The sequence below is a fragment of the Pan troglodytes genome, chromosome 14 (genome assembly GCF_028858775.2).
Source record: "Pan troglodytes isolate AG18354 chromosome 14, NHGRI_mPanTro3-v2.0_pri, whole genome shotgun sequence".
Lineage (NCBI taxonomy): Eukaryota > Metazoa > Chordata > Mammalia > Primates > Hominidae > Pan > Pan troglodytes.
The window spans coordinates 104488796-104510613 of record NC_072412.2 but is presented as its reverse complement, the minus strand read 5'-3'; the positions used below and the strand labels follow the sequence as shown (position 1 = coordinate 104510613).

General features: G+C 41.0%; 1 protein-coding gene across 44 annotated transcripts in view; it reads left to right on the top strand.

Annotated features, from left to right (window-relative positions):
- The window catches only part of DOCK9 (dedicator of cytokinesis 9), a 292970-nt gene that overhangs the window by 188013 nt on the left and 83139 nt on the right, over positions 1-21818 (top strand). For 23 of the 44 annotated variants that reach the window (XM_009427176.5, XM_054665524.2, XM_054665517.2 and 20 more), the window contains exons 14-27: positions 1611-1693; positions 2252-2374; positions 11163-11242; positions 11327-11514; positions 11651-11716; positions 13246-13338; positions 14035-14158; positions 14775-14896; positions 15968-16054; positions 16729-16818; positions 17853-17968; positions 18233-18302; positions 19187-19312; positions 19891-19962. In XM_009427176.5, the coding sequence (XP_009425451.2) occupies positions 1611-1693; positions 2252-2374; positions 11163-11242; positions 11327-11514; positions 11651-11716; positions 13246-13338; positions 14035-14158; positions 14775-14896; positions 15968-16054; positions 16729-16818; positions 17853-17968; positions 18233-18302; positions 19187-19312; positions 19891-19962 (1440 nt within the window). Of the gene's footprint in view, positions 1-1610; positions 1694-2251; positions 2375-11162; positions 11243-11326; positions 11515-11650; positions 11717-13245; positions 13339-14034; positions 14159-14430; positions 14524-14774; positions 14897-15967; positions 16055-16728; positions 16819-17852; positions 17969-18232; positions 18303-19186; positions 19313-19890; positions 19963-21818 lie in introns of all 44 variants that reach the window. The other 21 variants (XM_054665504.2, XM_054665497.2, XM_054665488.2 and 18 more) reach the window with 1 other exon arrangement.

Sequence of the window (21818 nt, the reverse complement as noted above, 5' to 3'; positions counted from 1 at the left end):
AAAGCCCAAAGGGAAAAAATAAGTTTCTTACTCTGACTTTCACACATACTGTGTTCTATTTGCACCCTTCATATGTCTGAGAGCTAAGTCCTCATTCACTGCAGAAAAGGCTTATTGATGTTTTATGTTTTAGCTTTAAATTTTATGAAATTACTGCATTTTACTCCACAACATATTCATCATTGTTAGAACCAAAAAATCTTGAACCTGAAAATGTTTAAGTAAATTGACCCTGCAGCTAGGTAGGCCATTGTACCCTATAACTCATACACCTAAGACCCCACTAAGTCGCCCCACCCAGGGAGGCAAGAACATACCTCATTGGAGAAGGGGGGAGGTCCTAGATGATTCCCTGACATCTCTTCCAATTAGGATGTATTTTCCAGGTTACTCATGAAGGCAGCAGTTCCTACAGCATGATTATGGTAGGATTATAAAGTTTTGCAACTGAAAGGGATCATGAAAAGTATAGCCTAGCCCCCATTTTCAGGTGTGGATAGTGGAGCCCAGAGAGGTTTGATGGTCTACAGAGTCATACAGCTGGATTCAGTGTGACTTAGAGACAGACAGCTCTGTCATCTAGATCCTTCTGGATCCTTCTAGATCCTTCCTGTGGCTGATGGTACACACAGATCACCGGAGGTCTTGTCAGAATGCACGTTCTGATCCAGGAAGTTTGGGGCAAGGCCTGAGACTCTGCATTTCTACAGTGATGCTGATGCTATAGCACACTTTGGTTTTGGAGTACATTTCCCAAAATTGGTTTGACTTTGATATACTTATGTAAAAGACCCTTCAGTAAAAAAAAAAAATAAAAAATCAAGTAATGTAAAAGACCCTTCACTGTAACTCTGAGACAATCAAACTTTGCATTGATGACAAAGCACTATCATAGTACAGACAAATTTGGAAAAATTAAGCATTATCTTTTTTAGCAATAGGGGTATAGATGATTAATAATAGGCCTGCCTTAGGCTAAAAGCAAATAAGCTTCATTGTACACTGTGAATTAATCAATCAATCAACAACAAACCAAAATTGATCATTAGGAAGTAGAAATAGCAGTAATTCATATTTAGAAAGCAAGAATATAGCATTGAGAACCCCAGCCTAACTGAAGTCAGTATCTTAATATCTTATCCCTTATATTGTGGGAATCAGCATAAGCTAGTGCACTTTAGGAGCTGTGAAAGCTTAGTATTTTAATTAGTGTTCTCATTTCAATCCTAATAATGTGATATATTTTGATATGGATACCAAATAGTAATTATTAATAACTCAGTAGACTTATAATAACTAGCACTTAGTCATAAAGATGTATGAAAACCTCTGAAACAGCATGTTTGTTGCCCGTAAAGACCAAAGAAGAGACATGGATTTTGGAAAGTCTTCGTTCTGTATTCTTTGAGAATCACTGCTAGAGAATGCCTTAAATAAAGTACTCTGCACAGAGTGTGAATCCAGCCATATTCATTACTGTATGATGTGCTTTTCTATGCATCCAATGCTATGGTAAGGACTTATTTAGTGAGCATGTAAGGATGGCTCTTGAGGTCACAGTTCTTTCAGTGAGATGCAGTATCTCATAGCTTTATTCTCATGTCTTCAAGGTGGCCCAGAAGGTGCTGAAGAATGCCAAGCAGGCATGCCAAAGACTAGGACAGTATAGAATGCCATTTGCTTGGGCAGCAAGGTAAGGAACACCTTTTATACCTTTTAAATCGATATAAATAGGTGCATGGATGGGTCAATAGGCCTATTCTGTTTGTTGTTCAGAGACAAAGAGGATTTGAATGTGTAAAATTGAGAAATACATAAGCCCAGATTTTGAAAAAATTATTTAGTAGAGTCACAGAGAGGATAGACACTGTCTGGAGAAGTGCTACCTGGAACTGGCAGGGTGCACGGGAGTGTTAGCTGCAGAGCTGGGATTCAAGGACCCAACCACATGCCTCCAGGGCAATCCAGTGAGGCCTGGGGTGATCTTTATCTCTTGACTCTACTTATTAAGCATTTGACTTGTGTATGTTGTTTCCTAAGCACAAGCCATTGGCTGGAACTGTTTTCTATGTAAAATTGATTTAGTTGTCCTCATCCCCATAGATGTTTTCCGTGTTTTTAGATAATGAGATTTCTGTTGGCTATAGCCAATGGAATAATAATTAGACTTCTCATAGAAACTAGACTTAAATAATGAATTGATTTTGGTGTTTTGGAAACCCAGTTTAGAAATGTTGCTTTGCCATTTCAGGACATTGTTTAAGGATGCATCTGGAAATCTTGACAAAAATGCCAGATTTTCTGCCATCTACAGGCAAGACAGCAATAAGCTATCCAATGATGACATGCTCAAGTTACTTGCAGACTTTCGGAAGTGAGTTTCAAGGTCTTATTTCCACACCTGAAAAATAGAAGCTGTGTAGTGGGGAGGGAGGAACAGGGGAGCAGTCACTTAGGTTGCTCGATTTAAACATCAGAGGGGATGGCAAATGAGCATGAAGCATTTCCTCAAACCCTTGAGAAGAAAGATGGGGTGAAAATCAGAAGAATAACCAGTTAATTTGAATTCTGTAGAGGATGTTTTGGGTGGTGCTGTGAAGGGTGGACTGGGTAAGGATGAGCCTATGGTGGGGAGGAAACAGTTGAGGAACCTTGTCAAGAGGTGAGAAAGGACTCAGCAAAGCCACTGCAAGTGCAAACAGGAAGAAGGGGACAAATTCAAGTCGTGCCAAAGAGATACGATGACTGGGTCTTGGCTTGGGGTGGTAATAGTCTAAGATAAATAACTTGCAAGGTTTCTAACTTGGAAGTTTCTGGCACCAGTTGTTGCTTAGCTTGTGGAAGCATTGCTCCACTCTGCCTCTGGCCTCACATGGTCCCCTTCCTGTGTGTCTCTGTCTAAATTCCCTTCTTAGAACACTAGTGATAAAGCATCAGGTCCAAGCCTAGTGACCTCATCTTAACTGATTGCATCTGCAGAGACCCTGTTTCCAAATAGGTCACATTTATAGGTACAAAGGGTTAGGACTTCACCATGCTTTTGGAGGACACAATTCAACCCATAACAATGAGGCAAAGAGGGAGCAAAGGATGTGTGCAACATCACAGGGCTGGCAGCTTCCCCAAGTCAGTCTCACCCGAGGGTCTGTGTTCTTAACCTCTATGCTGTTTTGCTGCTACATCCTAAAGAGTTCACTCTGAACCTTTGAAACTGATTTTCTTTGCTAGGGAGATGGGTCTTAGAATTTTTCTGGGGAAATTCTGGGAATGTGAAAGAGCTGAGGGCACTAGAAGATGTGAAGTGAAAAGAATAGCTGAGAGCCAAATGCTAACTATTCTATGCCAAAGGTATCCTTTTTTTTTTTTTTTTGCATATCAAAATAGCAATCTTATCAGTTTGTCTAGAACTCAAGAATGGTTGCTTAGCTTTCTTTAACCTTATTTTACCTTTTTCTTATCTGTCTTCAGTAGTAGGAATAGAAACGATATGAGTCATAGAAACAGGCTCAATAAGTTCTGAAAACACAGAGATGTGTTCCTAATCTGAATCCAATCACGTCCACGTCAGCAGGCGGCTTCAGCCTTCACAGCGACGTGAAATCCCTTGTCAACAGGCTCAAAAAGGTAGAAAGGATTCTCAAGGTCTCTTTCAGTTACGTGATTATACAGTTTTTGACTGTCTTGATATTTCCCCTGTTTGGAGCTTTAATGAGAAGTGCAACCTCAGTTTTGCTAACATGAAGCTAATCTTACCTGGGCAGATAAGGTTGGCCTGTTCAGCAAAGCAGTGTGCATGCCCACTGGGCTGATTTGGAATGAACCTTTCACAGCTCACGTAGGGAATTGGAGAAGGGGGAGAGGAGGATACTGGTGAAGGATGAGGCCTGCTGGGTTAGCCTTCCAGGGTTTCTGGACCATACAGGTGCCCCAAATTCCCAGTCACTATCTGACAGTTTTATGACCTGGTAAGGACACAGGTCTTGGCCAGGGAGTGCCCCTGGATCCCTATGAATCTGTTATTCATGAAAGACTAAATGAAAGAATAGTACCTTATTTTTACTTTTAAATCATAGAGGTTCTTTAGTTTACAAACATAATACATGTTCATTTTAGAAATTTTGAGAAATACAGAAGAATAAAAGGATGAAGAAAGGTTTACTACTAGTTTTAACCTTCGTGGTGAACTTTTGGAGAACTTTTTTTTTTTTTTTTGAGATGGAGTCTCACTCTGTCCCTCAGGCTGGAGTACAGTAGCACGATTTCCGCTCACTGCAACCTCCACCTCCCGAGTTCAAGCGATTCTCCTGCCTCAGCCTCCCAAGTAGCTGGGACTACAGGCGCCCACCACTACGCCTGGCTAATTTTTGTATTTTTAGTAGAGATGGGGTTTCACCATATTGGCCAGGCTGATCTCAAACTGCTGACCTTGTGATCTGCCCGCCTCAGCCTCCCAAAGTGCTGGGATTACAGGCGTGAGCCACCGTGCCCAGCCTAGGGGGGAACTTTTTTTTTACGTTTTATTCCTTTACATTTTATTTTAGTTTATCTTATGTAGCTATGATCATACTAAATATGTATTATTTCCCTGCACAACTCAAGTATTTTCTGAAAGTGTTATATATACATTTTTATAGACATCATTTTTAATGCATAAATATTATAATAGTCCATTGAGATAGACCATAGATTATTTAACTCTGCCCCCATTTTTTGACTTTTTTTTTTTTTTTTTCCGAGATGGAGTCTCGCTCTTTCGCCAGACTGGAGTGCAGTGGCACCATCTCAGCTCACTGCAACCTCCGCCTTCCGGGTTCAAGCAATTCTCCTGCCTCAGCCTCCTGAGTAGCTGGGACTCCTGAGTAGCTGAGTAGCGCATGCCGCCACGCCTTGCTATTTTTTTTTTTTGTATTTTAGTAGAGATACTAAATATCTCACCATGTTGCCCAGGCTGGTATCGAACTCCTGACCTCAGGCAATCCGCCCCCTCAGCTTCCCAAAGTGCTGGGATTACAGGTGTGAGCCACCACGCCCAGCCATTTTTTGACTTTTAATGTGTTTCTGATTTTTCAGAATTATACCTATAAGCCACAGTTAGAATCTTTAAAAAAATCTTCTCTATTGGTAGTGGGTAATATATTATCATACATACTATATTATCATATAGTGATTACTGTCATTTTTTGAGTTTCAAGAAAATTTCATTCTTACTGATTTTTTCAAAAACCAGTCACCTTTAGTTGGATAGATTTCAGTATTTTCCTTCGCTCAACTACCATGCAACTCTTAATAACCATGAGGTGGGTCTGCACGTACTTAGGAAAGTGAATACACTATATTATTAAGGAAGAAAAAATATATTTGTATTACTATATTTTTTGAAAGAAAATATCATATTTCTTTTGTATGTAAATGAAGAAATGGATAAGCAAGTAGCTATCTAGATGGAAAGATAGGCATAAAAATAGCTATTTAGGATATATGCCAAATAATCATGGTTATCTCTGAGGGATGGGTTGATGGGTGATATTTCACCTTCCACTTTATAACATTCTGTCATTTTTATATGAACTTTTAAAAGACTAACACTTACTTTTATATTCAGACAAAACAAACAATGAAGTTTTTTATATGTGATGGAGGTTGGAGCCCTGTCTCAGAAGTTACTTCCTAGGCTGGTTAGCTTGAGACTTCCCCACAGCGGCGGCTCCTCAGGGGCAGCCCCAGTGCATGGTCCTGTCTTCAGTGGAGGCTGGGGAGTGGGGCTTCACATGGTCACTAATTTGAAAGTGATGGGAGCAGAAAGCCTGTGGCCAGGCAGCAAAGAGCCCAGGGAAAACCAAGTGTGAGTTCTCTTCTGCACACCACTTCTTCATGCATGTGCTCAGCAGGAGGGCATTGGTGTGAAGGGTGTGCTCCAGGTGGCCAGTTAGAGACCCAGAAACCTGAAAACAGGGATCCGATGGTGACAGCGTAGAAGACACAGCAGGATAAGTGAGGCCACGCTCCTCAATAAGTATCCGAAGAAACTTTGGTGCCCACTCCCCGCATTCTTCACAACAGAGTTAGGGGACGTGGAGAATTCCTTTTTCATTTTTAAAAAATCTTTGCATTGCTATTTTTCTTTCCTCTATATATTTTACAGGAAATAATCTCATGTCAGTGGCCTGGGCACCGGCTTGGATCCAAAGCTATTGTTTCTACCCCCATGATTGTCTCAAAATGTTATTTAATAATGCATGAAAAAAATTTCTTCACGCTGTCTCAGTCTTTACAAAACAGCTGCCAAAGCTCATAAACCACTTTCCTTTTTCCCTTGCAATAATTACCCAGGGATATGTTCCAAGATTTAGTAAGAAAGTGATTCTGTCAGGTAGATGATATTGCTAACATTTTATAAGAAGAGAGACTTGGTACTTTCTATTTGATTTGTTCACGGTGGTATCTCATGGATAAGATGGTATCTCATCTTTTCTAACTTCTGCAGGAAATGCGAAGGCATGAAGGCAAAGTATAAAAATAGAACGTTTTCTTTAAAATGTAGACCTTTTTAATGGTACTACTTTGGATAGTTTAGGTAATAATACTACTAAAGTTTTTGCATATGCAACTTAATGTATCTATGTTTATTTGTACACTCATTTTCTTTGCATCCAGGTTTTACAGTCTTACCCCAATTTTGCTCTGGTTACACTGCACTCAAGCCAAGTAGGGCTGCTTGACTTTCCCTAAACCCACTGTGGACTTCCCTCTGCCATGCTTTTCTCTCTGCCCAAATTGTGTCCCCTTCCTGCCTCATCAAGCAGCACATAAATCACAAACACATACAGCATACACACTTCCCCTTTTCCTTTGTCTCTCTCGGGGAACTCTACTCATCTTTCAAAGCCCAATCTGTGGCTCACTTCTGTGCTGGGAGTCCTGGAGGCGGTTACTTGGCTTCTCTGCCTGAGCCGCCTCCTCTTTTTAAGGGTGGATAATAATAGCCCCTGCCCCCTAAAACCGTGGTGGGGAATAAATGCAAAAGGCATTAAGGTGATTTCTCCCACCATGAATACTGATCTCATCCCGTGTTCCCTCTCGATAGATCTAGATACCCTGCCTTCTGGTAGAGGTTTGTACATACTCTGTGAAAGTGATTGCCCTCATATGCCGTAAGTAGCTTACAGTGTCTACTGGACTTTTGGCTTCTTGAGGAAAGAAATTATGTCTTGTTTGCATTCCCCCATGGTCCTGAGTACATACATTGCAGCATATCCTAAGCACTTGATAAATGCTTATTGAATTTTCTTCTTAGACATAAACTCAGTGGTTTCTGTTGAAACAAAAATATCTCAAATTTCTTTCAATCATATATAGTTGTTTTTTTTTAAGTGACACCAAAGCTTTTAGGGAATATTTCCTTTCACAAAACACAGTTAGAAGATTAAACTCACCACCAATAGCAGTCCAAACATACCTGTATTGCCAGCTAATCATTTTAACGAGCCAATACAGGAAGTCAGGAAGGGAGGACCGGCTGCAGAAACACTTAGATAAGGACCCCAAATCTGTTGGCATGGGAGGACTGCTAGTTGATGATACCATTCCCATTTCCTCTGTGGGAATTGTTGAGTTAGCAGAAATGGATGGGCAGTGGGAAGGGAAAATGTTCCTAAGAGAGAGTTTGAGCCTCACTTCTACATTCACACACAGACAGGAGCAGTTCCCAGAGGCCAGGCATCCTGCAAGTGTCTGTATTGCATGCTTACTTAATTCGTGTAATTTTAAGATGAGTTTTCATGTTCAAGGATTATTTTATAAATTTTGCACAGAATATAGGTACTCTTTAGCAAAACAAAGCAAAAAAACCAAAACTATTCTCAGTCATGAAAGAATTCAGTTTGTGTAACACGCACACAACCACCACTCTGGAAGTGCATAAAAAGGCAGTAAAATCTTTATTGCCTGTGAGTGTTTGATGTCTAATAAACCAGATTCAACATAAACCGTAAACTTTTGAAATGGGTTTGAGATTGGGTTTTTAAAAACTTAAAGCTGGCAAAAAAAAAAAAAAAAAAAAAAACTTTTAAAAGCCCATGTGCTACATAATATGGAACTAAACTCAGAAATGTGCTTGGAAACACATGGAAAGAATGTCTTTACAGAAGCAGCAACTAGAAGTAAAATCTCTCAGCAGAGGGAGGAAATAGAATAAGAAATAACTATAGTTAGGCACAGAAGGACACAATACACTATAGGAAGATTTCCAGTGAAGATCATTTAATTAAAATATGTTGCTTAGAAACGTATTTTAATTGTGTTCCACCTCTCTCAAAAATTTATATGTGGAGGATGTTGGAGTGATCTTAAAAATGGTGACGAAGATGCCTGTTCATTCATAGGTGAAAATAATTAGAAGGGGGTGAAATCCGTTACCCTTGCATACTTACTTATATTTAAAAGTATAATTTGTAATAAGCAGAGTATTTCTAACTCAAAGCAGATACAACTTCATAGGTGTCTCTACAATTTTGTGGAGTGCAGTGTCTTGTGATGTGTTGTGGTGTTGAATTCCTCCACTGAAGAGGTGAGCAAGGCACTGTATGTCAAGAAAATTGATACCTTCATAAAACCCCCTGTCTGAAGGTTGATGCCCCTGAAGAGTTCTATGTGAAGCTGAGAGAGGCTCCACAAGATATCATCATAGGAGTACCCAGAGCTTGGGAGATGCTCGGTCAAAAGCTCTCAGGAAATGACTGACCCTTGAGGGGAGGCTGCTGCCCCTCCTCCCACCAACAGAAAAGAATCTTGTGTGTGTGAAGCAGCTCACACCGCAGGCACAGGGGCAAACTGCAGGGGAATGCTTGGCTGTACCTGGAGAGCTTGGCCAGAAATCTTTTCAACGGAAGGCGGAACATGTGAAAAATCATTGACTTGCCTTCCTGACCATTACCTCTTTCAGGAACTGTTCATTTAAACTCAGATGTAAACAGAAGACAAGTGGAAATGAGAGGGAGGGACCCTGAGAGAAAGAGATTTAGCAGCTTAGAGCTGGCGATGGGCCACGATGGATCTTTTCAACATCGTCTCTAGTCTTAAGGATGCAGGAATTTAGAAATTTTAGGGAAGTCCTAATTCAGGTGACAAATATTCCAAGATGTACTGAGGAGTGACACGTGAGGCTGCTTAATAGTCAGCAGTCATGTCCAAAGAATCTGCAAAATTGTAGGTAGGAACTTTTCAAAAATGGGAACAAAACCAAATGCTGAATCTGCCAGTCCCTGTGCTTTGGTGATCTTTGGCAATGTTCCAAAGGAGATCTGAAACAGGTGGCTTAGGAAGGACTGTGAGGCGGCATTCTGTTTCCTAAGACTAAGTCATATCGTGTTGAACTAGTCATCCTAACTGCATTTCTTCTCTCTTTGTAACTGCGCCGCTAAGCTTGTGTAGTAGAGGAGTGCAAAGGCTTCAGCAGAATGTATTTACCACGTGTGGGTGCTGTGGTAGCCTGTGAATGAGTCAAAGAAGTGCTGCACACGTGAGTGGGCAGTTGTTCAACTGCTGGAAAAACCAGATGCTAGGGAGGGTGATGAATGAGCTAGTGTCAGTCTGGAAATGGGCCTCCAGAGACTTGGGAAGGAGCCTGTTCTTGGCAATATTCTGTGCAGTATCTTTATCAATGACTTTTATGAGACTATAACATGCTGATTAAATATTTTTATGACATAAAGCTATTAGGAATATCTAATGCAGTAGGTGGTAGAATCTGGATCTAGGAGGACTTTGATAAACTAGAAATAGCTCAAACACAATACGATGAAATTTCAGCAAGACAAAAATTAAATTCTCTTCTGAGGTCCAAAAATATAATTATATAAATAAAGGACAAAGAAATAAGCATGTGAAAAAAGATGTAGGAATTTTAGGTGACCGTAAATTTCCTGTGAGTCACTAGGATGGTATGGCTACCTAAAAGTAATAGCTTTGGGGCTGTGTTAGTAGACAGGTATATTGTTGAAAACCAGACAGAGGCTGTGCACCCAGCTGTGCACCCACACTGGCCAGATGTATGCAGTTCCAGGCTCTGTAATATAAATGGCAGGTTCTTCTGGGAGAGAATGACATTGGGGCAGGTGCAAAAGTGCTGAGAATAGAGGGCTTCAGAATGTGTAGTATAGGTGGTTGAAAGATAGAGGAACATCGCTAGACCCCTTGGTGAGTAGAAGTTTCAGGGAGGTGAATTTCACCATGCTATGAGCAAGAGCAGACTAGTGTCAAAACCGCTGAGTCAGAAGTCTCATTGTCACTAGGAAGGGTGAGGCAGTAGCAGCACTTGTCAGGAGTGTCACAGGGGATTCCTATATTGGATTGAGTCAGAACAAATATTAATACAACAATTTCAGTGAGCTTCGACTCTGTACCCAGCATTGTGCTGGACACTGGAGCCTAAGATGATTTCTAGTTCCTGATGGTGATGATTGTATGTTTTATTTTATTTTTTATTTCAATAGGTTTTTGGAGAACAGGTGGTGTTTGCTTACATGAATAAGTTCTTTAGTGGTGATTTCTGTGATTTTGGTGCACCCATCACACGAGCAGTGTACACTGTACCCAATGTGTAGTCTTTTTTCGCTCACCCCACTCCCACCCTTTCCCACAAGTCGCCAAAGTTCATTGTATCATTCTGCTGCCTTTGCATCCTCATAGCTTAGCTCCCCCAAATGGTGATGATTCTAAATGAGCCAAATATTTATGGTGAGGCTGGAGTGATTCAGGAACACTTGAGCTATAACTGTTTTGCTGATATTCTTTATCTAGACCTGTACTGTGTAGTGCGCAGCCACTAGCCATGTGTGGCTGTCCTGTGAAATACAGGACGTCTGAATTGAGATGTGCTTTAAGTATAAAACCAGTAATACATATCTGGTTTTAAAGACTTAGAGTACACATTTTTTATACTGATTAAATACTGACATGGTAATATTTTGGACCTATTGGGTTGAGTGAAGTATATTATTAAAATTAATGTTACCAGTTCCTGTTTGCTGTTTTTCATGAGGCTACTAGAATGTTTAAAATTGTCTTTATGGCTTGCTTTATATTTCTCTTGGAAGTGCTGCTCTAGAGTGTCGGTTTTAGAGTTAACTTATAAATGTTTAATTTTTCTCTTCTTTTGTTTGCAGACCTGAGAAGATGGCTAAGCTCCCAGTGATTTTAGGCAATCTAGACATTACAATTGATAATGTTTCCTCAGACTTCCCTAGTAAGTGTCAGTTCTACATAATAGACAGAATTTTTGTTAGTTTGGGTTTTACTTCAGTTTGAGTTATTTTGAATATCTTTGCAGATTATGTTAATTCATCATACATTCCCACAAAACAATTTGAAACCTGCAGTAAAACTCCCATCACGTTTGAAGTGGAGGAATTTGTGCCCTGCATACCAAAACACACTCAGCCTTACACCATCTACACCAATCACCTTTATGTTTATCCTAAGTACTTGAAATACGACAGTCAAAAGTCTTTTGCCAAGGTGAGTATGAAGATGGAGGTTTCATTCTTGATGTCAAACCCTCCCTTTAGATTCAGCGTCCCATGTTCTTTTATAAGTACTTACATAGTCTGACTTTCTGTTGTTTTTTCTTATTCTGTTTTGTTTATTGCTGCAGGCTAGAAATATTGCGATTTGCATTGAATTCAAAGATTCAGATGAGGAAGACTCTCAGCCCCTTAAGGTTTGTTTTTTTTTAATGTATGTTCACCTACGAATTCTGATTTTTCCATTTTCAAAATGCACTTTCATGATACCGTACAACTAAAACAATTTAGCACATTTTAATTGACACAAATCAAAAATATATAATGTTACAATGTATAAACATATATACTCAATCTTATCGAATATGGAATATTTAGGTTCTTGCTCCTAATTGACTGTTTTTTATTCTTTTTAAGGATCAGAGTTTCTTATACACACTCAATTCGGCAAACACTTACTGTCCACCTATGAGCCAAGTGCTCATACTGTGGGTGCTAAGAATTAGGATATGAATAATGTTGATCATAGAAATAATAATAACTGATCAACAATTGATAATTTTATTAAATGTTTACTACAGTATAGTAATAATAATAGCAGTAGATTATAGGTAACTTTTATTGAAAGCTGTTTGTACTCCAGGCACTGCTCTAGTGTGTGTTTAACTCTTTTGGTTCTCAATAGTCTTTTGAGTTAAGTATTATTATTATCCATTTTTTTTTTTTTGAGATGGAGTCTCACTCTGTCGCCCAGGCTGGAGTGCAGTGGTGTGATCTCGGCTCACTGCAAGCACTGCCTCCCAGGTTCATGCCATTCTCCTGCCTCAGCCTCCTGAGTAGCTGGGACTACAGGAGCCTGCCACCACACCCCGCTAATTTTTTGTATTTTTAGTAGAGATGGGGTTTCACCATGTTAGCCAGGATGGTCTCGATCTCCTGACCGTGTGATCTGCCCACCTTGGCCTCCCAAAATGCTGGGATTACAGGCATGAGCCACCCCACCCAGCCTATTATCCATATGTTTTAGGTGAGGGGAGTAGTGCAGAATTTTTTGCCTAAGGTAAAACATTAGTGGAACCAAGATTCAAACCCAGGCAGTCTGGCTTCATAACCCAAATTGTTTTACTGTGACTATGTTAAAGTGACTTCCTAAGAGCAGAAGGAGACAAAGATGCAAAAAAAAAAAAAAAAAAAAAAAAAATATATATATATATATATATATATATATAATAGTATCTGTCCTCAAGAAATTCAGTCAAGTGGGAAAAACAGTCGTGGAGAAAAAGATCTTGGTGGGCAGATGGTACGAAATGGAGTTTTGGACAAAACTGAAAATTAATACAGAAAAATGCTGAGGGGACACATGGAAGGAGTTGACAATTTCTTGAAGAATGCTTGAGCGTTTTCTTGATGCATGCAGAAGCGAAGGTTATTTGGACGGAAGAATTGCATAAGAAAAGGCATGGAAATGTGAAAGGGAACAGTGAGCAAGGCATCATCCAGGGCTGTGACCTGGAAGGGCAGGAAGGGGAGCAGGCAGATGGGCTTCGAGGCAAGCTGGAAGGTGGGCAGGACCCAGCAGTCCGGGGCTCACAGGCCTGGGGTCCATCAGAGGTGGCGATGCTAAGTCTATGCCGTAGGAATGCCTCCTCCTTTACGATATATCCGAGTTTAATTTCTTACTTAATCGAACCATGATGTTTCCCTTTGGTAACTCTTATTTTAGTGCATTTATGGCAGACCTGGTGGGCCAGTTTTCACAAGAAGCGCCTTTGCTGCAGTTTTACACCATCACCAAAACCCAGAATTTTATGATGAGGTAAGTGATGTTTTTAAGGGGAAACTGAATTTGACCAGTTTTAAGGGAAACTTTAATGTATTTGCCTGGTAAAGCAAAATTCAAGAGAAGCTGCATATTACACTGAAATTACAGAGCTAGAACTGCATGTTGAAGTATTTCTTTTATATATTCTGATTGTAAATGTAACATTTTCATTATTAAAAGAAATAGAAATTTGGATAATGCAGATAATACAGAAAAGAAAAAGTCATAATCCCACGATCACTACCACAATTAATATTCTGGTATATTTCCTATCAAATTCATACTTTAGTTACATTTGTTGGACCTGAGAATCTTTCTTTCTTATCACTGGGTTTGCTTACATAAAATATAATGTAATTCATTGAAACCTATGCATGTTCCTTGGGAATGTTCTATCCTGGTTCTTCATAATGCCTTGGCTGTGGTAACTTAGCGTAGCAGTTACTGTCCTGTGTTTTCCAATTCTTCCTAGAAATACCATCAACTCTCTTCCTGTTTCTGAGTGGTGAATTCAGGATTCATTTCTTGCTTGGCACAATTTATAGTCTCAGTATCTTTGAGTGCAAATGTTAATATCCGCTCGGAGAACAAGTGCACGTTTATGCGTTGAGTAACACATACTGTCTCTGCTTCCACTGAGAGTTTCTGTGTTTTTAGAATATTTTGTTGTTATTTTGTCTTCCCTTGCAGATTAAAATAGAGTTGCCCACTCAGCTGCATGAAAAGCACCACCTGTTGCTCACATTCTTCCATGTCAGCTGTGACAACTCAAGTAAAGGAAGCACGAAGAAGAGGGATGTCGTTGAAACCCAAGGTTGGGGGGGGCTTACCATTCCTTTGATTTTAAATAATTGAAACATTAGGTTCTTAAATTGTATTAAGATTCTAAATTTCCATCTTTTTGCAAAGGGATCTTTAAACGAATTTTATAGGTAACGGATAGGTAGCATGTCTGGGTTGCATATGTAATTTTTTTTTTTTTTTTTAATTTTTGAGCTCAAGCTGTCCTTCCACCTCAGCCTCCTGAATAGCTGGGACTACAGGCACGCACCACACCCACTGGCTAATTTTTGTATTTTTTTGTAGAGACGGGATTTCGCCATGTTGCCCAGGCTGGTCTCGAACTCGTGAGCTCAAGCAGTCTGCCCACCTCTGCCTCCCAAAATGCTGGGATTACAGGTGTGAGCCACCATGCCCAGCCTGCATATGTACATTTTTATAAAAGAAGATTGTAGAATTCTAACCCCGAAAAGGCCTAAGTACATTGTAGACAATGTTCTGCAGAGATTACATTTAGGGCATTTTAAATTTCTTACTCTAATTGATAGGAAAAGTTCTTAAAAATCAGACGGTTTTACATTGGCTTGCTTTCATAAGTTTTCATACACTCACAGTGTTCTGTTGTTGTTGTTGTTCTTTGTTTTCAACAGTTGGCTACTCCTGGCTTCCCCTCCTGAAAGACGGAAGGGTGGTGACAAGCGAGCAGCACATCCCGGTCTCGGCGAACCTTCCTTCGGGCTATCTTGGCTACCAGGAGCTTGGGATGGGCAGGGTATGTCACATTTTAAGATTGATTCATCCCAATTTTTTCAGAAAACATTAAAGAACAACTAAAACAACAATAACACACAAAAAGCAAACAGTATTTTTGCTCTTCCACCATTTTGATATTAGTTATTCATTTTCAAGTAAACTTTGACCAATTGAAGACAGTGCTGTTAGCAGTTACCTCAATGTCAGAATCACAGTTTGGGCATTTTGTAAGCCCTGAACTAGTGGTGTCTCAGCGGGAAAATAGAGACTTGGAAATTTGGGATAAGGTCCGTCTCTGCCGACTGGCCATGCTCAAATAAAGATGAGTTCTTAGGGTCATGCAAACTATTAGGAATTTTCCTCCAGCTTAAAGTAAGTCAAGTACGCCAATTCTCTCACCCACAGGGTTGCACATTCTGAAACCTTTCTGATTCTTGAAAGCCTAATTTTCCCCAGATTTCTTCAATTGCTTTGTTGGTTTTGCATTCTTTTTAGCCATCTTAAATTTTATAGACTGCGGCTTTATAACATGCTTAAATAAAGCCTGTTCTTTTTATGTTTGTCTGCATTTAAATGATGCCAAATTTAAGTTCATATTATAGACAAATAGTTTAATTTTCCAAAAGAAGAATAAATTGTATAATTGAGCATGACAGCGAAATGGAGGTTTCAAAAGTTGAAATTAGTGTGAGCAGACGATTGACCCTTTGCCTGTGCCAGGCCTGCATATTATGCTGTTTGCTTTATCTGGCACCTTTTACTGGCTTCTTCAGAATCCTGAGCTCAAGTTGGGTTCAGATGCTGGTGTAATAGGATTCTTTCCCTCTCAAATGAACAATAACTCACACAGCTGCAAAGAAACAGAAAAGATAACTTAGAAAATCCGGTAATAAAAGCACTGTACTTTGGGGGAAGAAAGGGGGCAGAAATGTGTATCAGCTGCATTCCTGCCATGGGCCCGGCACGGTTGCCAAGTCACTAAAGTTCTCTGGGCCCTCTTTCAGTCCCTCATCATTACCCTCATTGATAATCATGTTAGAGCCAAAATAACTAATCTGTAGGGATATTGTTTCTTCCATATTTTTTTTAGCATTATGGTCCGGAAATTAAATGGGTAGATGGAGGCAAGCCACTGCTGAAAATTTCCACTCATCTGGTTTCTACAGTGTATACTCAGGTATGTGCTCCTTCAACAAAATTAGCAGTTGCTGCTCTGTGACTAAGTTTGCACCATTTTGCAAGAAGAAAAAAATCCTAATGTGTTATATTACTATATTTTTACTCTATAGATCTTTTTCTAAAGAAAGAAAGTACAACTGAAGTGCTCATATGTATTCATATAAATGACTAGTACAAGCATCATTTTGCAACAGATTTCTCCTTTCGTTGGAGGATCTTCTTGATGTTATTTGTACACGATCAATTTTTAGTCTTAATAAGATGAGGCTGGGTGTGGTGGCTCACACCTGTAATCCTAGCATTTTGGAGGCCAAGGTGGGCAGATCACTTGAGCCCAGGGGTTTGAGACCAGCCTGGCCAACATGGCAAAACCTTGTCTCTACAAAAATACAAAAATTATCCAGGCATGGTGATGTGTGCCTGTAGTCCCAGCTACCTAGGAGGCTAGGGTAGGGGGATTGCAAGAGGCTGGGAGGTCAAGGCCGCAGTGAGCCATGGTCATGTCACTGCACCCCAGCCAGGGCGACAGAGCAAGACTCTGTCTCACAACAACAACAACAACAACAACAACAACATACAGCAAAAAAGCATGCTGCAAGAAACAAATGCTTCTATTTCCACAGCGTGTATTCTAATAGACTTTCTTCTTCTTTTCCTTTTTCCCTACCTCAGGATCAGCATTTACATAATTTTTTCCAGTACTGTCAGAAAACCGAATCTGGAGCCCAAGCCTTAGGAAACGAACTTGTAAAGTACCTTAAGGTATCACATGGCTTTCTTAGTATCCCCTTTTAAATGAGTTTGGAGTATGTTGGGTTTTCTCTTTGGTGGTGGGTGTTGTTCTCACCCCTTGGAAGCTCTTACCTGGATGTCTCACATCAGTAGCTTCTGTGAGGTTTAGATAGTGGTAAGAAGTGGACCTAGGAACGGCACTACTCCTGCCTGTGTCCTAGTCCCATGTATCCTTTGCTCAAGGCAGGATCTCTAAAACATACTGTTTCTCACGCATGGAAAACCCCTCACTTGAGACGGACCTCCCTGGGTACCGAGCACAGTGATGGGCACAGAAGCAGAGACTTCAGTCCTCACCCTTAGGGAACTTCTAGTTCATTGTAGGAGATACTATAAACTTGGTGACTGCATGCTAGGCAGACAAATCAAATAAAGAAATAAGGCACAGAACCAGTCCCAGCTTTGTGCAAGGGGTTCCTGGCGTGTCTAAGCAGCAAGAGCCAGGCAGGGTTTGTCTAGGAGAGCTTCATCCAGAACGTGGCTGTGGGGAGCATATTGGAAAGGGGAAATAGCTAAAAGGGCATGGGGACAAAACAAGAAATGTAAGAAATGGGATAGAAATTTGTTTGGTTTAACAAGGAAAACGGAATACATAGCCACATAAACAATGAAGTTTTTATATGTGATTGCTTGCGGCCCCTCCCTCCATCTCAAAGACAGCCACACAGCATCTCTCTGACCCTGCTTCCTCTGTCCCAGCTCCCTCTGACTCCTCTCCCCTTCTGTCTCCCTCTTCTGGTTTATGGCCCTTTGCGATTCCATGGGCACACCTGGATAATCCCTAGCATAAGGCCTGACCAGCAGCCTTACCTCCCCTGGGCCATGTGATGTATTCACAGGTGCTGAGGACTAAGACACAGACGCCTCTGGGGACATTCTGCCCACCACAGCCTTCCCTTTGTTTTAGAGGGAGTTCTTCCATCCTTGTTTGGAAGAGTGGAAGTTACTTTAGGCTGGTTTACTTTTAGAAGGATAACATGAACTGTGCCATTCTGTGTCCGTAGAGTCTGCATGCGATGGAAGGCCACGTGATGATCGCCTTCTTGCCCACTATCCTAAACCAGCTGTTCCGAGTCCTCACCAGAGCCACACAGGAAGAAGTCGCGGTTAACGTGACTCGGTAAGGGAGGTGGACGGATGCTCTTCCTCACTTCTAGTCTGTCCACATCTGGAGCATAGTCATGCATAGCTGGGATGCTACTGTGTGCTGAACATTATATTTAAGAAATGTCTTTGATCCCATGTGTAAGGACCCCATCTAATTCCTTGTCTCCTTGTTTCCTAAGTGCTGATAGCATCATCATTGTTCTACTACTGCTGTGATAATAATGAAATGTTTCCATTTTTACATATTCATTGCTTTATTCACTCCTGTGGTGTGTAGGGTCATTATTCATGTGGTTGCCCAGTGCCATGAGGAAGGATTGGAGAGCCACTTGAGGTCATATGTTAAGGTACGTAAAACACACTGTTCTGATCACTTACATCTGTGGCTCTCCAGTTTTCCTTCTAAGGACTTATTTTTTCACAAGCCTGGTTATTTGAGGATGTGCTTGTAATGTATGCTTTCTCTTCTATTTCTCATAGCCAATGCTTGTACCCGAATAGGGGAGGTATGAAGAGGGGCAGCCATTCACTAATTTACTTAATTCCATTCCTTCAATTACGTTTCTTTTAATGGGTTTTGCAAATAATATGTCTCAATGTGGAAGTTTAAAGAAGAATTTTAAGTTGTTCTTGGCTAGGCCTCTGCTAACGTTAGTTGTCTTCCTTTTTTTTTTCTTTCCATCTAAAATTTCCAGCAAAACTGCTTCTCCCAGATAGGAAGGTTAGCTCTGGCTACAGTCAAATTAGATGACTCTGTGGGACAGCAAGAGATGTTGTTAGGATAAACATCAACAAGTTATTTATTTATATACAACATCCAGTAAGTAGAGTGGCAGTTACTATTCTAAACAGATGCACATATTCTGTTTACTATTAAATACCTTTGTAAATTACAACTATGTGATAATTTAAAAAGTAAAGTTTTGGTCCTTTAGGGTATCAGTCATACATTGTTGTGCCACACATTCCTTGAAGCCCCTGGCACAGGTGGAGTTACCGGCTGGCTGGTCACGGATTTGACCGGGTCAGATGACTCACATATTTTCTTGAAGACATCCTGGACTCCTTTTTATCACATGACACTCACCCTTCCCATCTTTGTATCCACACCTTCCTCTCCCACAAATGAGATTGTAGCTCAGTCCCTGATCTCCATTCTTGGGAGTCTCTCAAGCTTTCAGCCCACGTTGGAGAGCCAGTGCATTAAAGTCTCTTTCTCTTTTCTTCAAAGTACGCGTATAAGGCTGAGCCATATGTTGCCTCTGAATACAAGACAGTGCATGAAGAACTGACCAAATCCATGACCACGATTCTCAAGCCTTCCGCCGATTTCCTCACCAGCAACAAACTACTGAAGGTATGTCAGGAGAGTCAGTGTGGCTCTGATTGAAACTGATTAACAGGAATTCACTCCACAGCCTGATCAATACAGCCTTTCTGAGTGCTCTTAGAGACAATCACCACCCCCTAAAAAGGGGTAGTGTTCTCTGATACCAACTTTTCTAATTGTGTCTTGAGAGAAGAGCTGCAAAGCATCACTGTGTTCAGTGTTGGCTCTTGAGGATTAATAGTCATTATGTTCAAATCAGTGATGAAGGTCAATGACTTAGAGACTCTAAAGACAAGTGTCACCAAGCAGAGGTCAGTGAAGGGGAAAGACTACACCCGTAACCCCGCAGAGCCTCGTGCTGGTTGTGCCACGCTGAGCACAGGTGTCCAGTTTCCCGGCAGGATGCAGCTCTTTGTTGCTAAACTTGTGCAAGCAGAAGACATCTGCCATTCACCTGTCGGCTCTGGTCATAATGTGCCAAGAGGTGCAGCCGTGTTTTAGGGTCACACCTGCTTTATGTCAATCATATTGTCAGCCTGAGAGAGTTCATGTCTTACCTACCAGTTTGTTGTGTTCTTACTGGGTCCTGTTCTCTTTTCTTTTAGTACTCATGGTTTTTCTTTGATGTACTGATCAAATCCATGGCTCAGCATTTGATAGAGAACTCCAAAGTTAAGGTATGTTACTTCAAGTGGAAGCTTGTGTTCTTAGGGGAAAAGTAATCTCTTTCATTGCTTTGTAGTGAACGTTTCTTCACGCTTTCTCTGTGCCAGTTACAGGACTGTTCTAAGTGCTTTACAAGTAATAAATCATTTTAGCTTCATAACAACGCTTTGAGGAAAGTACTGTTCTTACCTATTTTATAGATGGGGAAACTGAGGCCAGCATGCTTGAGTTACTTGCTCAAGGTCATGCTACCAGTGAGTGGAGCAGCCAGGTTTTGAGTCCAGTCTGGCCCCAAAGGTTGTATTCCTGAATCACTTGGTTATTAACCTAAAGAAAAATATGTCTTTTCCTTTGACTAGCTTAGAAATCTTCACATTTGTTGAAATGGAAATTGTGGTTTCAGCATAAATTTTAAGTGTCATTACCCATGATTTATTAAGTGTCTTGACCATCATAGACATTTATTCTTAGATGGGAGTATCTCACCAATCTCATGTTCTCCAAAACCAATCAACAGACTCTGAGATTATCCATCTCGTTGGGGCAGATGCGCAGTCTCAAATTTCTTCTCTGCCCCAGCGTCCCCTTGTGGTGAAGCCTGGATGTGTGTTCCTTTCTGACTGTGGGTCCCCCCTGCTTCCCCTGGTTCCCACTGCGCTCAGCCCTGAGATGACTGGTCTTGTCTCTGGACTGGTGCCCACTGAGGTGTGTTTGGCCACCTCAGGCTCTCTGAGGCTCAAGGTAGATAAGTTTCTATAAAGTTCCAATGTAGTAAACAGAAGTGGCAGTGTCACTTTCTCATTTTGAAGTTTCCAGGGCTCCTCTGAGACCTGCAGAGTCCTGGAGTTGTCTTTGTGACAGTGAAGTAGTGTAGTTGTTTGGAGGCAGGGTCTGGTTGAAGTATTATAGAAGGAGCTTGTGCAGGGAGCGGGTGGTGCTGGGCACTGTCTCACAATGAACACTTGTGCGCAATCCTTGTAGGCAGGAGAGGGGATAGGGAGGGAGGGGCAGAATCTAGGCCTCCTGTGCAAGGGATCTGGGCTCTCCGAGGAAGCCTTGGAAAGCCTGCTAGATTTTGCTGGCAGAAGGTTGATGGTTCAGGCCTAAAGCCCTCCTTTTCCTCCCGTAAAGCAGACACTGGGCCTGGCCAGGTGGTTTCTCCTTTTCTTTTTTCTGTCTCTCTCTTTTGAATCCAGTTTAAAGCTTCTGATTTTAGTGCATAGGGAGATGCCAGATGGAAGTGGGCCCTGCCTTCTACAGAGAAATGCTCCATCTAAATCATGCCAGAGCAGCCTGCCAAGGAAAAATCTAGCAGATTGTCTGCTTGGCAGTACGCAGCTAAGTGTGCGTGCACATGCACACACAGACACACACATCATGTAGATATATTACTTTTCTGTAAAAAAATGTTGTCTCACTGATATGTGGGAGCTAAAAAAGTGGATTGGATGAAGATAGATTGGTGGTTACCAGAGACTGGGAAAGAAGGGGAGGAGGTGATGGGGGAGAAAAAGAATATGAATGTGTTTATTACCACTGAACTGTACACTTAAAACTGGTAAAGATGGTAAATTATACATTTTTTCATGTTATATACAGAATAGGATTATAGCCTGTGTTCATTTGCTAGGGTTGCCATAATAAAGTACCACAGACTGGGTGGCTTAAACAATAGAAATTTATTTTATAACAATTGAGATGCTGAAAGTCCTGGGTCAAGCTGTGCACATGGCTGGTTTCTTCTGAGGCCTCTCTCCTTGGCTTGTAGATGCAGCCTTCTGTGCGTGTCTGTGTCCTAATCTCTTCTTAGGAGGACACCAGTCATACTGGATTAAGAACCACCTTAATGACCTCACATTACCTTCAT